The sequence below is a fragment of the Ammospiza nelsoni genome, chromosome 5 (genome assembly GCF_027579445.1).
Source record: "Ammospiza nelsoni isolate bAmmNel1 chromosome 5, bAmmNel1.pri, whole genome shotgun sequence".
Taxonomy (NCBI): Eukaryota; Metazoa; Chordata; class Aves; order Passeriformes; family Passerellidae; genus Ammospiza; species Ammospiza nelsoni.
This window is the reverse complement of record NC_080637.1, coordinates 10,483,028-10,500,933: the sequence shown is the minus strand read 5'-3', so window position 1 is coordinate 10,500,933 and position 17,906 is coordinate 10,483,028. Positions and strand designations below refer to the sequence as shown.

General features: G+C 34.8%; 1 protein-coding gene across 2 annotated transcripts in view; it reads right to left on the bottom strand.

The window, feature by feature from the left end:
* Positions 1-17,906, bottom strand: part of CACNA2D1 (calcium voltage-gated channel auxiliary subunit alpha2delta 1) — a 365,213-nt gene that overhangs the window by 70,911 nt on the left and 276,396 nt on the right. For both annotated transcript variants that reach the window (XM_059471496.1, XM_059471497.1), the window contains exons 11-12: positions 9,746-9,904; positions 4,895-4,999 (exon numbers count right to left, since the gene is read on the bottom strand). In XM_059471496.1, coding sequence (XP_059327479.1) covers positions 4,895-4,999; positions 9,746-9,904 — 264 coding nt within the window. The remainder of the gene's footprint in view (positions 1-4,894; positions 5,000-9,745; positions 9,905-17,906) is intronic.

The following is a 17,906-nucleotide window of genomic DNA, read 5'->3' as shown; positions in this document are numbered from 1 at the left end:
TTGAAAAAGAGTTTCTTAAAAATCACTGCACTCAGATTCCTAGCAGGGAAACAGATCTTCACAACCAAAAAAAAAAAAAAAACCCACTCATCTTCCCCCCAGACAGTTATTGCATGGATTTTGTAGTAGAATTAATTTATGTAAGGAATCCAGAAACTGGGACAGTAGGTATATTGCAAACCCTTAATTTATAAGTGGAGCTAAGAGATAAGAAAAAATAAAAGGTAATTTGCATTTAGAATAAGATTCTTCTTCTGTGAATACTCTAATAACAGTTTCCACTTCTTAATTTGACAGAAAAAGTAATGGATTATGGAAGTTTTGAGTACTGACCCAAGTTTCACCCAGAATATTTTAGATTTACTATTTGTGCATATCATGGAACATACAATAAAGTAAAATAACAGCTGGAAGGTGACAGATTCTTAAGGCAGAAGTGATTAGGAAAAGGTCTGGGGAGCAAGTTTAACCAGCCAGCTCAAGCTTTGTTCAACTGTTAATTTAATTACTTTGTGTTATATCCTGTGTCACAAGCCTACCACACACTCAGAAATGCCAAACCTGTTGGGATGCACCCTGACAGCTGTTCAGTTCTATTCAAAGCTGCCACCGGTGTTGTGAAAGATGCTGTTTCAATTTTTAAGCTCTGTAAGTGACCATATAAAGTTACATTTGGTCAGTCCGACCCCTGATGAGAATTCCACAGCTACCCAAAGTGGAAATGTCACTTTTTTGATGGTCCTTTGTAGTCATCTAGAACAATACATACACCTCTGCCTAAATAACATAATTCTGATTTTAGTTTTATTGACTTGCAATTATGCACTAATGGATTGAAACCAAAAAAGAAAATGGTTGCCTCCACTGGTAATGACAGGAGGAAGTTTGTGGGTTTTTTTTTTAATTTATTTTTTTTAAATGAAAGTTTTACAAGCTCTCTCTCATAAATATTTCATTCTATCACTCTATTGACATGCTGAATGTGTCCCATTTGGAAGAAGTCAGTGGCAGCTCTAAGCTTCCCAGGGGAGTTCCAGCAAGCTGGAGCTTTCTCCCATGGGATGTCTGCAACAGCAGCAATTCTGTGCCCATCACACACAGATATTCTTAATGGAACTGAGCTGATGGAAAGCTTCACATCATTTCCTCTCAAATGATACTGTCAGAAAAATCTACCAAAAAATGAGGTTGTATTAATTATGGAAGATAATGCTGTGAGAATGGGGCATAAGACCCAATTTATAGTTCTGCTCCCACCTGAGGGGTCAGACTAATCCCAGCTCTGTCAGGTCAGTTCATCCAACCCACAAACCTCTGCCATTCTGCAAAACTTCAAACGACTAAAAGTGCATGAGGTATGTTTAAGGTCTTTTCCTACTCACATAAATTGAGCAATCTTTCCAAATACAGATTCCAAGGGGAAAACTTGCCCCAAAGATCTGTGGTTTTCTATTTTCAACCTGGATCCAAAATTCTCATGATAAACGCCTACAGGGCATACATTTCAATTAAATTTATATTGCTATCTTCAAGTGAAGCCATCTGTAGGAGGAGTGCAAATAAAATGAAATTTAGCACCCTCATTCCTGAAATTTAGAGCATGTGTGGTATTTTACACATTTAATGTGAGTGCCCCAAATGTCACCATAAAGGTAAACATGCCAGTTTTTAAATATCAGGCTCAGCATGTAGTTGCAATATGTGACAATAAAATCTGGCTTTATAAAGGGAAAAAGGCATGCAAAGGTGAAACACAACTGTGATTTTCCTCTTCACACAGATAAGTGATCCTCCCCAAATCTGTGTTACATAAGTTTTATAATAACCCTCTTATTCACACTGTAAATTATTTATACAGACAGAAAACTATTATAAATATATCTGTATGCTATTTCAAACAGATTAAAATTTTGAATTTAAAAGGACTACTTTTCAGCTTCTAGATTCTAGGCTCTCTTTTAGTAGTTTTCAAGTGTTTATTGCATTATTTCACTTAACTTGAAGGTTGCACCAAGGACACTGCAAATGAGTGTACTAAATCATGTTACTTGATGGGCTGAAAATCAAGCTTATTTCATGGCATGGATTTACAAATTAATTGACATGAAAAAGAAAATACTTATATAGCTGAAGCCATTTCACATCAGGAAGATGGAAACAAGGATTAAGAGATTTGAAGAAATGGTCTTTTGTTAGTATAAGAAAAAGAAAGTAAGTTTACAACTCAGTGGTGCTAAGTGACTGAGTGTGACATAAGACAATAAAGATTCATCTTTTATATGCTTTATGCAAAAACACAAAGACAAGTGATCAAATAAATGCAGAGCCAGGCAAGAAGAGACATATGCTGATACACATTTATACCATGAACTGCTTCTTTGTAAAACACAGAAAAGTTTTTAACACCTTATTTTGAATAGTCCCTTTACAAATGATAAATATCAACATAGTCTGAAATCCACTGGATATTTATGAACTAAATTATAAATTAACTGCAATAAAGACAACAGAAACTACACCCACATCTCTTTAAAATCTGATCATTTAATATAAGAAAGCAGCCTACTCTGCAATCTCAGAAGGTAACACAATATTTGTGATTGTGTCTTAGCAAGATTAAAAGTGTATGTGTATTTTTCATGTTGTCTACCAATTATGCTATTCTCTACTGAAAATGAACTAACATTAAATTACATACAGAGGCAACAACAAAAGAGCTCACATGTCATCATTCTGGAATCAAGTGTAGCCTTACTAAGGAGAGCATTTACACAAGCATATTTTTTATAAGGCTTATTTTTAAAAATATTAGAATGTTATGAAAGATGTTGGGAGATTTCATTGTGACTCCTAAAAAAGAATTTAGTGGTGCAGTCTCATTAGATGTTCTCTAACCATAAATTTCCCTTCAACACTACAAGGATTGTTACTGATTGAAAGAGATAAGGGGAAAGCAAATTGTTCTTCACATTCCACCTGCATAAACTTGGTACTGCAATTCCAATGTCACCTTGGAGAAAACCAGCAAGGACTGATATATAGCAACCCAGTGCTTCATTAGACGAGTTACAAATTGGAAGTTAACTAAGATTTGAACTTGTAGATGCATAGACCATAAACAGATGTAGAAAATGTGCCTTGAATTGCATTGGCAATGCATTAAATTATCCATGATAATATAGAGACACACAGTGACCATTATTACCATTATACATTTGCTGTATGCAATAAAACCCTCAAAACTTCATTCACAAGAGGTAACAAGAAAGTGACTGTGCATAGTGTTGTATATTTAACATTATACATAAAGCCATCCCAACACCTGGCAGTGAAAATTTACAGTTTATAAGGTTGCAGTGAAATAATAATTTAAAATTAGCACATCCTACATTTCATTTATTATACTTCACAGAATAATCAACCATCAGGCATGATGTGAGTAAGATCAAAAATCTCAGCCCTCCAAATCTCTTTGTTGTTTGGACTGAATATTTTACTACAGTTTCCTCCTAACACAGTAAATTAAATGAAAAAAATATAATAAGAAATGAATCATACATCTTCCCCCCTATGGGGGTATTTCCAATAACTGATGGCTGTTGTTGTAATGTGATAAAAGCTACCACTATCTATCTACTACTATCCAAATTTGAAGAGGAATCTCTGTTTATTTTCAGAGTACAGCCATGTGCATCACACATGGCTACGACTTCCATTATCTTTTCTAACTGAGAGTTTGAAAAGTCCTTTCAGCTCAGACACAAAGATTACCTAAACCCCACCATATCATTCTGTGTGAAGCACCACTGTAAAACAGCCACCAAATGATTACTCAAGATCAGTGATTGAATCACTGGTCAAGACACAAATTGAGCACTGCATCTCCAGCTCTACTTTTGAAAGGATTAATTCAAACATATGAAGATTTCCAATGAAATACTTCCACTGCTTCATGCATATACATCCAAGGCAGCTGCCTTCATGAATCACATTCTATCTTTCAGCTGCTTTTTTTAAATACAAAACAAAAAATAACTCACAAAACCCCACAGATGTAGGCACAACCCCAGGCACTGGAAAAGGTAAATGCCTAGTTGCAGTGTGAATCCAGCTAATATTAAATTTCTATTTGGAATATGATTAATCTTTTAATAATAATAAATAATAGTTTTCACTAAAATTTAATAGGAAACAACTTTATAATCTGCTATATATCAAGCACACATTCCTGCATTTTTAAATCTTTAAGTATGCAAAAGCCAGACCAGAAATTTGATTCGATTCAAAAATTAAATCCAAAACCAGCACAGCTAATAATCCAATTTTATCTAAACAAGAGAACTCATCCAGGGATTCTCATGTCAATGCCATAATTGTGCTTTAACCACAGATCAAATTTCATCAACAGAAAGCCATCCCACTTCTTGCTAAGACATTCAAAGGTATAATTAGCCTCACTGGGAAAAATGTGGGTTTGTTCCAGCCCAAATTATTCAAATTCAGATTCTAACCTTGAGTTCTCATTTGCCTTTGCCTGGCAAACAATAAAAGCACATAGAAGATATTTGCTGTGAGAAGACAGAGATACACATATATATCCTGTCATTTAACTACCTATGTTTCTGCTGGATAATTCATGGATTACAGTACTGCAAGAAAAGTGCCAATAGAAAGTTGAGTTCTTTATGGCTTACAGTACAGTTCTGCATCACTTGAGACCAATGAGTCACAAAGTGTAAAACATTAAATATATTTTATGATTTTTCAAATAAATGTTATAGATTGAAAAAATATTTTAGTGTCCTGAGGATCAATACTAATAAGCTTTTTTAAAGTACTTTATACATTTATGCTGTTATGTTTCATACAATAAAATTTTTCATATATCACTTACTTTTTTGTCTTCATTATATTTGTGGAAAATTTCCTGTGCTCTTTCTTCACCACCATCTGTAAACAGCATAATAATCTTATTGCAGTTAGCTCTGGAGACACTGTGCTGTAGGAGATACAAACAGAAGAGTTTTTATATTTCAGGCTATAAGGAATAACAACTATTATATCTGATGGCTTTTATAGCTACACACTTACTATTTTATCATGGTAATGTCAAAGCATAAATCTTTTAGAATTTCATACAATACCCCCCACTGAACAAAAAATAAAATAAAATAAACCAAAGCTACTTTTCTGTTCTATAATACTTCAATATGAGTCACTTCAGACCTGGCCCAACAGAGTGGAATGGGGATTTGCTGGTTCCTGTCACCTCCACAAACACAAGAAGAGCTCTTTAGCTCATACTCATCACATCAACCCCAGTGTTCCTTGTCATATGTTCTGCATGACACTTGCACAGTGGGGATATCAGAATATTTTTTCTCTTTTCTCATCCTTACATTTTTTTTCCCTTATCATTACTTTCCTTGTGGAAATTAGGGAACAATGGACATGTAATCAATTACTGAATATGATTATTTTTTTCTGTTTAACTCCTACTCACAAAAACTTTCCAACTTGCTGATAGTCTGAATAAAAACTCTGTTAATTTAAGCATCTTACAGAATATCCACCTTATACCCTTCAAAATATTTTTGTCATATTTCCTTAAATTTGGCTTCATCTTCCAAATCTTTAATTCTTTCATGTTGTTCTTAAAATTATTAATACTCTCAAGTGAATAGCTAATCTTTAGAAATGTATTTTAGAATAAGGTTTACATAATATATTGTAGCCAAGATATGGCCACCAAGATTATTAAAATCTCTCCATCACCTACTTTTGCAATTATGTTGCATCTTAGAGCTGAAAAATGGAGCATGTTCCATTATTTCTGGAGAGCAAGCCTGAAATACAATTAAGAAGAAGCCTCTCTGACTCCTAATTCATCAATGTAACTAGTAAAGCCCCTGAGAAAAAGGCAGTGTGTTTTGCAAAGAAATAACAACATTGCTCCACAGCCCAATCAATAGCAGTGAGCATGAATTTTGGCTCCTTTTCATTCTCTAAAAGTTAAAACTCTAGTCTAAAGCAAATTGCTTATTGCTTTTGCAGCCATTCCTTGCCCTTTGTGTTGCATACAAATGGCACCTTGATACTTCTGAGTGGCTGGATGTGACTGAGTAAAACCCTTAGAGATCCAGAGAAATAAATTCAACTTCACCTTCCACGAGCCTCAATTTTGCTCTATGAATTTACTACAGAATCAGGAAGATAAACAGGAGAGTTGTTCTTACAAAGTCCCCAGTTCCCTCCTGCTTTACTCTTTGTGGCTACAACAGGTTGGTCAGGTGTGATGATCCCACTCCCCTCTGCCACTTTTCTTTCTACTCATTGGTCTAATTTTTGCTAAATATTCAGTGAAGAATTACCTCTTTTCCTACTATTATTACTTTCAAATCTAATAATTTGTGGAAAAAAAAAAATTCAAGCCCAAAGAATTTAGCCCAGCATCCCTTACATGTAACAACATATAAAACCTGGCTATATATCAATACCTTTTCTCCAGCCTCATCAGCACGCTGTGTTTCAGTTGGGATTAAATAATTTATGACCATTTTTCGCTCATGAAATATAACTTGCAAGATACTGCTTTGGGCTGCAATTCTCTCGATATTAAAAATGTAATAAAAGTAGTGTTGGATCCCTCATAAATAAAGAAATTCACCTACATCTACAGTGATTTAATATATAGACCAAAATAATATCAGAGAGACAAAGAAGGGAACCAAACTATGCTCATATTATGGAAGTTTTCTAGGGATTTTGAAAGAAGCAGTACTATAGGCAATGGAAACTTGAGCTAGGCTTTGTTTTCACTGACTAAAATAGGACTTTTCTGTGGCTTACTGAGCGTATCACAGTATCACAAAAAAAGCAGTTTCCTCTCATTTCCTCATACTTAGAGAAGGACATTACTTACATTACATTGTTTAAACATTAAAGACGCTAATGTCACAGAAAAAAATATCCAAGATTTTAGCCTCCAAACATTATTGGAAAGCTGAACATGAATAAATTCAAATCATATTATACTACCCTATCCCTGTAACTGTTAAAGGCCAGGCTGAATAGAACTCTGAGCAGCCTGGTCTAGGGAAAGATGCCTCTGTCCATGGCAGGGGTGCTGGAACCAGATGATCTTTAAGGAATTTAAAACACATCTTCCTCCCCCCGCAGCCTCTTTTGGTCCAAAATAGAGATACTGGCTCAGGGAGTGAATCCATGACAGATTGTGAAAATCTGATGCTGTAATTTCATAATTTTTCTGAACAGTTTGCCTTAGCAGTCCAATGGGCCACAGTTGAATGGGAATGTGTTGTCTACACAGGAGCTCCCCCAGGACAAGAAACAGATTCTTAGCTATAATCACAAAAGAATAGAAGAGGAATTGAGCTATTAAATTTTTTTTTAATTTTTTTTAATTCCTTCTTCCGTTTGATACAGGACTCATTTTTTCTTTCAAACAGGCAAGCAAGACATGATCCATTTTGTACTGCGTCTAAAATTGTTTTTGTTCTAAGCAAGTTTCACATCTTTAAAATTAACTCTGTAAGTGGCAGGTTACAATTATATTTTGTGACATGACACTTCAAGAATGCATTTTTCACTAATTTTTCTGTAGGAAACCATACATATTACAGTATGAGAGAAAAAATCCTCCTGAACTGCTGAAGCTGAAATATTATGATTTTCAAAGAAGCACCTTAATGTAACAAATAATAATATGAAAATTCTGTATAAACCTTATGGAATCCAGATTATTATTAATCACATGAATTATACTTATGCTGAAAAAACTTGAATGTCTATTTCCATTTAGAAACACATGAAGCAGCAACTTTTTCATGGTACCAAACATTAATTTGTTATACTGGAAAATTGTTCGAAATAATTGTCATCCAGAAACAGTACCCACAAAATTAATTTGAAAATTTGAGCAATACTGCATTTATATGGACCTTAAAGCAATTGGATTAATTGAATTCATATAACTGACAACTATCCCAAAGCATATTTTTAATTATTTATTTAAGCCTGTATTATACCATATTATTATATTGCCTTGTCAGCAGAGCCTTGGCCTGAACCCCTCACCAGCCCTTTACTCTTCCTCCTAAACAGATTTGGCAATATTTGGAGAGGATGAGCATACATCCATAAACTTGTGCAACCCACAACGTCCAGCCATAACTTCTAGTCTTGCAGAGATCATGTGAGGCCAATCAACTTCTGCCTCCAGCTACAAAAGAGATGGTCCCAAGTTAACATTTGTCTCCAATTATTTTTTAATACTTTAGTCCTACAAAAGTTCCAGTTTGAGGCTTCCCCTGTGTTCAGCTTTTGTTAATGTTTCCTGTACACCAAGCATGTACCTGGTGCTGCATTAAATGAAATCCGTAACTTTAAGCAAATATCATTGTTAGGAGGAACATATTTGGCAAAATTTCTTTTCTTCCTGGTTCCCTCTGCATAAGATGTCAACAGGTGCAGAACAGGGGAAAATGCCACCCAGCCTGGTCCAAAATGTCCAACAGACTTCAAAATACTTTTAGTGGTTTTATATAAGACCACATCAGCAGAGGACACCCACTCATTTCCCCCACACCCTTCTGCTAATCTGAAAGTAGTATACTGAGAAAATTCTCATAAAAACATTGCATTTTCTTTTTCTCCATCAAAATTTTACAAGGCTATAATTTTTTTTACATCAGATCTAGCTTTAAACTGCACACACAATGTCAGGGAAGTGTCCTGAATTTCAGAATCTGGCAGATTGGGGAAAAAAAAAGTAAAAAAACCAAAATAACCACAAATAAAAAACCCAAAAAACCCAACCAACCAAATGAACAAAAAAAAAAAAAAAAACCACCCCAAAAAAACTACACAAAAAATCCACAAAAAAAACAAAACAAAACTAAAACTAAAACCAGTAAGGATTAGAATACTTAAGCTATACCTTACTTGCTGTAAAGTGAAATAGCTTTATTTAAGCTAAGGCTTAAGATATAATATGCCTACTTCAGGAAGGTGAGAAGTAGAACTATTTTTTTAAACAACTACATAAATAATTTAAAATTTACTCATAAAACCCAAACATTTGCTATAAACGGGAAACATTGCTATTCAAAAAGCTTGTGCCTGGTTAGAAAGTGCAATGTATCTAAAAAATGGAAACAATGCTTTTAATTTTTGAGGAAATTATTCTTTTTAACATGAGAAAGAGAAAAGAATTGGAATAGTCTCAGTGAGTGAGTACTATGCTTTAGGCATCATCAGGTGCCTAGAATTCCTCTATTAACTAATTCATTTTCTTCCCCTATCTTGCTCAAACCATGGTAAAGTATTTATGACTTGTAATAAGTATGAAATTGTAGGTTAACTAAGCATTGCTAGGCGATGATGAGGTAAAATTGAAATAATAACACAGTAACACAGATCTTTCCATTTTAAAATTAACTGCAAGTCAAGCACTACCACAAGTATGTGTCAACTGTGAATCACATGTCAAATGAAAAACCAGCTGAATGAATGAAGTAAAACAGCACAACAGATTGAAAACCAAATTAATTCCAAAGTCTTAGCAACCTGCTAGGGAAGAAAACATTGTTGGGATAAATTTACTTGCCAAATATAGGTTTGCACTTGTACCACTTAGTTACACAATGAAGGAGCATGCAGAGGCCTGCTGAATATTCCAATTCTCCTTCACTTGACAACAGACAGATCTTGCTTCAATACTTACATTTAGCAGCTGTTCAAAAGCATAGCTAAAGCCTTTTTTGTAATCTGTAATTCCTTTAGCAGAGATTTTATAGACAGCTTCTTTCAGTTTCTTCTTGTTCCTCACATTAGCTTGCACAAGATGATTAAAGCAACTGACATTCTGAGCATTGTTATTAAACTGCAAAATAAACAGAAATAGTATTAAAGACAGTTAATTTTCTTTTCTGTGTATTGTATAATTAAATATTTATGTTTTCTGGATCATCCAATAAAGAACGTCAAACCTAAATTTTCATTTCCACTATGCTGAGAGCAACCAGTAGTGACTGGAGAATCCAAAATGAATCTAAATATTTTAAAAAACAGGTATTTGATGCTTCACTCTGTGGCAACCCAAAAAAATCTACTATAGTGGAAAAATCACACAAATTTTGTTTCAAGTTTACATAAAGAAATCAAACTTAGAAATGCAGACTTGTGGAAATTTTAAAAAAAATAGATAAAGATATATTTTACCTTTTTTAACACCCTGAAAAATATTGATTGAGTTATCAGATGATCCATATTGCATGAATTAGTTTGGTGTTTTACAATGTAACTTGCAGATCAGACTCAATTGGTATATATAAATTATGGAAAACAAAATACACTCTTGGAAGCACAGGAGAGTACAGCTGCAAATATGAGAGTACTGATGATAGCAATAGAAATTTGTGTCTCGAGAAAACACATATTTCTACTGTCTTACTCACATATCTATAAAGACTACTCCCTGAAAAGTAATTTATACGATATTCTGACATTACGTAAAAACATACACAGAAATTTAAGTGCAAAATGTTGTCTGCACAAGTGGAAATCAGTTTAAGGCTGCTTTTAAATTTGTCTCTGTATAAATATAGATGTATTCACGTATACTAAAATACAGATCTCACAATTTACATTCTGACTGAAAGCAGATTATTATGCCTCTTCCTGATTATGGACGTTCTGTGAAAGTAAACATAAATGTAATTTTATGCTGTCAGCCTGGTGCAAAGCTTTAAAATAACTTAAAAATCAAGCCTCACTGGCTTAAATCTCACTACTGCTAACTATTTCAATAGTGCTCTGTAGATAAAAGGTAAATAAAGTCACAGGTTTCAATAAATGCTCATCTACTTAAATGTCTAAAATAAATCACTGAGTACCAGGCATAAAGTACAGAAAGAGAAGTGTTTTCATCAGCAAATACCAACCTGTAAGTGTACGACACTTATAACAAACAAAACTTAAAATGATAAAAGGATTAATAATATTAAACCGCTTTTAATAACGCCTAGTATTTCAATTCATGTTATTAAGAAATATGAACATAAAGAACCGTATGTTTTTAATGCATTCTGTATTGCCCAAAAATGAATGTTTTTGGGACCAAAACTACCCAACCTGTTTTGCTGCTTAAACAAAACCATGAGATGATCACACAACTGTAACCAGTTCACTCTGCTGCAAAACTCTGACACATCCAATGGTGCTTCCAATAAAAGTTTCTTATAGAACTAATCAGTAAATCACCTAATGATTATTGGAGACATAAACCATGTGGAAGTGAAAACAGTTATTGTGTTGTGGAATTATTTCAGTTTGCCTCAACCTAAATTTATAGCCGTGATAGGATAATTACAAACATAATGTAATTTTATAAAGACAAGGCCTGAAAACCAATTCAAATTTTGAGTTGGAGTAAGAGTACAGAAATTGTATCAGGAAAGTAAAAAAAAAAAAAAAAAAAAAATCTAGTAGGCAGTTCAGCCCTACAAAAGTCAATTTCATCTGAAAAAATAAAGTGAAAACACTTCTTCAGTGTTTTCACTATATATCTAGTATATATATAGATCTCTCTCTATATATATATACATATATATATATATCACTAGTAGCTATATAATATCACTTCACCAGTGATATTATATAGAAATTATTTAATAAATTAATATAAAATCAATCCTAAGATCAATCTATGGCCTGTACATGCCTTGTTTTGGCTACAAAAACAGCAGTTTAGACATTCAAGTGAAAATTTAGTGACAAGAGAAAATTTCTCCCTGGAATGTCACTAACATGAAACTGCCAATCTTCGTCACTTGCAAGCAGTCCTGAAAATATACCAGGATAATTATTTCTAAGAAGGCCAGGACGTATCCAGCACATGGATTGGTAATTATGGCTATAGAAATGATTTTTAAAATATTTTAAGGAATACTGGTTCAAACTGTGCAGGCAGCTGACAAGGAAACTGCTGTACTGCACTTATACACTAAACTGCATTGCACTCACACATTCTGTAAAGTGAACAAAGGGTCAAACCAAAGCATCTGCATCTGTAGATGCACAAATGCTGATGTAAAATGAAGGAGAGAAATGACACATTTGTAGCATGGAGACTTACATCAACCAAAGTCTGCAAATGCTCTAATTTAATTAAGCAAATGTATGAGCCAGCTGTTTGCAGAGGCATCAGTCAACATTAATGTCAGTGCCAGTCAGAGAGGCAGAGGAGCAGAGTTTGTGATTCGATGAAGGAATCACTCGATGGAACAGCAATCCTCCAGAATGAACATTTCCCTCTCTGCTAGGAGATGAAGGCAAGGTTCAAATCTGACTGATGAAATGCTGGTGAAGAAGGAAAGAAAATTCAGGGATGAATTTAATTAATCGAAACTCCAGGAAAGTACTGAAGTAATGGAAGGATTTCAACTGTAAACCAGAATATCCTTAAAACTGACTTTTTATACATGGCAAACACCAGGACCATTCAAAACTCAGAGTTAGCCATACTGAGCCAGCTTTTAGTTATGCTCATATGAAACATAATAGCAATAGTGGCACTATTAATTTTTACACATTAAGATTTGTAAAATTTACACATCTTAATTTACAAGCCAAAATAACTCCTGTAACCCTTTATTGATTACTGGTCACATTGTCTGACCCTCAAGTACCATAATAGTGCTTATTTCAAGTTTACAAGATTTCTTGAAAACACAATCACTTAGGATTCAACTGAAGGAAGAACAATAAAGCTCTCAAAAACCAGAGCCATTTCAGAAAGTCCATGTTCTTACAAAATCAAATCCTATCAAAGGTGTAAAATTAATGTAATTACAATTCATACCTTATTGAACAAATTATTCTCAGTATATCTATATGAAATATGTCAGTTGGGTATTCATCAGCCTGGCATTCCCTCTAATTATTGCAGTAAATATGCAACAAAAGTGCTATCAGAAAGAAGGAAATGAATAGGTTTTTTTATGATGTTGTGGCCTCAGTGATTCATTTACAAAACAAAATATGACATTTGAGGGAAACCATTCAATTGTTCAAATGTAAAGTCACCCTATAGAGTCTGTCACCACCAATGACAGCTTCTATTTTTTCAAGTACATGAAAAGCTTATTCCTTATCTAAGCTAAAATAAGAGAGGCTTGCAGCATAACTGCTGTAAATCAAGGAAAACAGGATAACCTTGAGCTTTTTATTTTAAAGCTTCATGAAGTATTAATATAATTAAATCTGTCTTGTAATTATACCTGCAAGGTATAGGATCTAGATGCAGTTTCCACTGGCTTATTTCTCACTACCACATTTATTTATATCCTATTGCATTCTCCACCTCTGGGATGTCCCAGAACAATCCTCTGCTCTGAGGAAATTAAGACCTTCTCCTCACAGGTTTGGGCAGGAATAACTAAGCCTGCTGCTGGGGCACAAAAAGTCTCAGGAGAGCTCAATCTCATTGACCTCAGACCACCAGTACAATCTCTGGGCATATATGGGGCAACTCAATAACCTGAGAGAGAAGAAAACCAATTCAGCTTTACATGAAAGTCCAAATGAAGGGCTTTGAGCCTATTGCTGCTTGAGCTTTGTCCTTCTGGAGAAGGTCTGAAACAGAAATACCAATCTGACAGTCTTACAAGGACTTGATCTTCTGATTCAAAAGAGGATCAACTTGAGAAAACCAAGTGAAAAAAAACAGTGAAAAACTACACAGAAGTGCAGCATAAGATTTAAATGCTTGATTTAAATTCCCCTCCCTTGAGTAGCTCCACTGAGGCGTGGGCTCCTCCAGCCCCATGGATTCTGCAATCCCCAAGAGCTGAAATTATAGAAAATAGGAGGCTGTCATTCTGAAAACCTCTTCTAATTCCAAAATAGTTACTTAAGCACTGCTAAAAGCCTCCTCTTTTACACAATCACAACCTGGAAATCCTTCTAATAAAATCACTCAAATTTCTACCACAACATGAGGTTATTGGGGAATTCAAGGAAATTAAAACAGAAATATTGATTTATTTCCTATATCTGTTCCACTTTGTAGATATGCAGGTCCAGGTCAAAGAATGAATAACAAGACCTTACAGACAGGTGTTTTCATTAAGAGGGCAGTATGAGGAAAAAGATGGGAGGGTGAAAAAGAAAAAAAATCTGGAGAAAGCATCTGAAATGAAGGACGAAAGTATCAGAATTCAGCATGAACTCTGTGATTCAGTTGAAAATAACAAAATCTTGAAAATAACATTTGAAAATAACAAAATCTTCTGTAAATCATCTCATCACAGCAAAGTGCAAAACCAAACGCCAAAAAATCGAAAACTTCAAAAAAGTTTTCAAGTTTTAGTCACTAGGTGGCACTAAAACAAAAAGAGTTGAACTGATCTTAAAAGGACCATGAAACTCGGAATTTTACATTTCTGGTGGAGGACACTGGTGCTTTCTGTAACTAGCATAAAATTTTCATTTAAAATCAACCAATAAAATATATTCATGTTCTAAATGATTGAAGAAACACAAATATTAAAATCTAAGGTTCCTCCTTAAGAGAAATTTCCACATCTTGAACACAGGAGGTCCTGAATCTAGGAGGACAAAAATTATGGAAAAGCTGTAAACCAGCTTTTAGAAAGCTGTAAACCAGATTTCTAAATGTTCTTCTGTGCCTCCAAAATCTGTAGAAGTGATTACATAAGGCATGTAGGACCAGATCTTTGTAAAACTTCAGATTTTCATAATTATCCTTATCTATTGCCTCCCTTTTCTGTCAGTTTGTTTACTTACATCTACTGATTCAACATATCATGTTTAATCAGAATCTTCTGGAATTGCATTTGTAAGTTAATAATAAAATTAAAAAAACAAACCAAATCAAACTTCAAACCAAACAAAAAACAAACAAACGAACAACCTAAAACCAAACCAAACAAAAATAATCTAAACCATACAAACAAAAAACCCAAACAAAAACAAAACCCCAAAACCAACAAAAATCTCCCTTTCCAAAATTTTCTGGCATGAAATGAGAACCTGACTTAAACTGCATGAAAGTGGTGCATTTTTAAACATTCATAAATCTTTATCTTTTACGGAAAATAATGCAAACTTGAACCAAGCAGCAGATTCTACACTTAAACTTGCTCTAGAAACAAAACACATTTAAGAAACGAAAATCCCAATTGATTAATAAATCAATAACATCATTCCAGGAAAACTGAAAGTTGAGGAAAATAGAATGACTTTGCTAAAGACTTATTCATAGTAGTGCTGTTGACTTTCAGTCTGCTGAGGTTTGGTTTGTTGCTATGCTACTTCTACCTCATGGCTAAATCAGCTTGGTGACCCAGTTGTATCCATATGTATTAAATGAGCAATAGTGAAATAGATCTGATTTCACCAGGCTTTCATTTTGTAGCTAAATCCGGCTTTGTCATTTTTTTTCCATTTTTTTTTTTCTTCCCCTGCTGCTTTAGGCTTTCTAATAGGATTTCAGGGTTAATCCCAAGAATAACTGAATCTTGAATAAGGCCAGTTAGAATCTGTATTTGAGCAGTGAGAAGACATTATAAATATTTATCAGAACCCATTTAGAGAATAGCATGAAGGCAATTTGCCAAGTTTTATTCCCATGTAAATTCTCAGTACACAGAAAATCTGAGGTAGTTCAAGCAATAAAGGTTTGTAATTTGACGTGAGAGAAAATAATATGTGATATCAAAGTTCACCATTCATACCTTGCTATAGAATAGCTTATTTCTCTTATTCTATGATTTATGTACAGACAGTCTTCAGTACAATCCTACAGATACATGGTAGAGAAGTTATAAGAAGCCTATTCAAGCACTGAGAAGGAGAATATCTGCATTTGTTAAATTGTATTTCAAGTATCAATGAAACAATATTAGGATTATATGCCAATTTGCACTACTGGCATTCACTGAGATTTGAAATATATCACATTTCTTTTCTATCATTTCTTTTCATATACATGTCCATCATTCACCAGAATTAGCAGAATTCAACAACAACAACACTGTTAGATCAATAAAAAGCTGTTGAAAAAAATATTGCAGAATAACATAAGATAAATATTAGGGAAAAGACCAAATAGAAGGCCAAAGTGTGCTCTCAGTCAGCTTTTTTAACCTTTATAACCAATATTGTGTCCTGTACATAAATCAATGCAAAGCTCCCACTAAGTACGCGAGGATTAATGTTCAGACCATAAAGCATGATGCTGCACTGCCAATCTCAGAGTTACAGCACAGAACGTCAGTGTAGGCTTAAAGATGAATTTGCTTAGCAAGATGAAATTTATGGTCTTTTTTCTGCTGCTGTGGCTAAGTTAGCATGCATTATTTACTTGAAATCATGTGTTTCTGACTTGTACTGAAAAATTCAGTACTGTAAACTTCATCATCTCCCTGGGAAAGCTGGCTGATCTAAATGACAGCACTGCAGCCCCGCAGCCTGCCCTGCATGGCACTGCTCCCCAGACCCACTGGGGAAGAGAGCTACAACAGGAAGAAACTTCCCGGGAAATTATTTTGTAGACATTTTCTTGTTATCACTTGACAGGGAGAATCTTCATTCAATCAAATTCAAGTTGTCTAAAACATGAAGCACCCTTGCCAAAAGGATGAATCATGAGAATATATCAATCTGGAAGGGATCCATAAGGATCATCAAGTCTAGCTCTCTACTCCATGCAGGACTACCAAACACTAAACCACAGGACTAAGAGCATTGTCCAGACACTCCTTGAACTCTTGGAGTAATGACCAATTCCAGGGGAGCCTGTTCCAGTGCCAGACCACCCTCCCAGTGAAAAATCTTTTCCTAATATCCACACTGAACTTCCCTGACATCCCTCATGTCCCCTCATTGGCCATCAGAGAGAAAGTTTTAAGTATTAAACTGTTACCTATAGATTGTCCTGATATGTGAGGTTGCTCCTCAGGGTATGAATGTTTAATTGGTGCAAGAAGTTACAAGACAGACACACATTTCAGCATTTTAGCATCAGCTCACAAGGCAGAGGGGCAGCAGAGGGCTGCAGCATCACCTCTGCATTCCCACATGTTGACTCCCTTGTGCCCGCTCCCCTTTGAGGGCAGAGCGCTGCGCCTGGCTGGGCAGGTGCCTGGAGTGGCAGGGCAGTGAGGAGGCTGCAGCAGCACAGTGCTGACATGGGAGATGCTGCTGAGGCAGGAACTGAGACAGGAGGGAAAAGGGAGAGTCTGGAAAGTGTGAGACTTGAGAACTCCATCACTATTTCATTCAGGCTTTGCCAAAGTTTAGAGATCATTTAGATTCACTCCAAACCAAGACACTGCCACACACAATTATTGCCTAACAAATAGATTACTGTTATAGAAAGTATGTTTTTTAAAAGGTGGATCACAGAACAAATAGCCTCCACCTTGTCTCAAAATTTATGTACAGCCTGAATTTTCTTCTTTTTTCACTAACATGGTGAGTCATCTTTCTCCAAAAGAATCATTACAGCCAGCCCAGCCCAGCCTCTTCTGAACTGGTAAGGAATGAGTTTATTGTTCAAGAAATCATTCTCCCATACAAATTTGAATGATATTGTCACAATGCTTCCTGATGATAGTCTCCTAGCTGGAAAGCTGACTCAGCAATGCATTTTTGGTCCAGCATCTGACATGCCATAAAACATCCCAAGATCAATGATGTGTCTGACAAAGCAGGGGCCTCCTTAGTAAGATTTGTGATTTGCTGAAAATTAAGGAACTGGAAGGATTCAATGATTTATTAGCCAGGGGAACCATGAGGTAGAGTCATCAAATAATTTTATATACCACTAAACTACACATTTTAAATACTACTTTTTATAT